Below are 288 nucleotides of genomic sequence, written 5' to 3'. Positions count from 1 at the left end.
AGGTAGCTATCCTTGAGGCGCTCAAAGTGCTTGAGGTGCACCTTGGAGCAGTTGGCCAGCTCCACGCCCTTGTAGCAGAGGCGGCTCTCGCCCTCCCGGTCGTCCCGCGGGTGCTCGTTCATCTCGTTGAGGAACTCCTGGAGGTTCTGGCCGCTGGCGCTCTTCTGGGCCTGCAGGGTGGTGGCCGTGGCGGAGACGATGGGCTTCAGGATGGAGAGGTCGAAGTCCTCGATCTGGAAGAAGCGTCTGAGCTTCTGGAAGATGGGGAGGACGTCCAGGAGGATCTTG

General features: G+C 62.2%; 1 protein-coding gene across 1 annotated transcript in view; it reads right to left on the bottom strand.

Moving 5' to 3' along the window:
• LOC104463369 overlaps positions 1 to 288 on the bottom strand; it is a gene marked incomplete at both ends in the record, with an annotated part of 906 nt that overhangs the window by 271 nt on the left and 347 nt on the right. The window contains one exon of the mRNA XM_010075675.1: positions 1 to 284. This exon is cut by the window's left edge and continues 271 nt beyond it. Within this exon, the coding sequence (XP_010073977.1) occupies positions 1 to 284 (284 nt within the window). The remainder of the gene's footprint in view (positions 285 to 288) is intronic.

This window comes from Pterocles gutturalis, unplaced genomic scaffold, assembly GCF_000699245.1.
Source record: "Pterocles gutturalis isolate BGI_N339 unplaced genomic scaffold, ASM69924v1 scaffold44337, whole genome shotgun sequence".
NCBI lineage: Eukaryota > Metazoa > Chordata > Aves > Pterocliformes > Pteroclidae > Pterocles > Pterocles gutturalis.
Note: the sequence above shows the minus strand (reverse complement) of the source record. Positions and strands in the feature narration are given on the sequence as shown.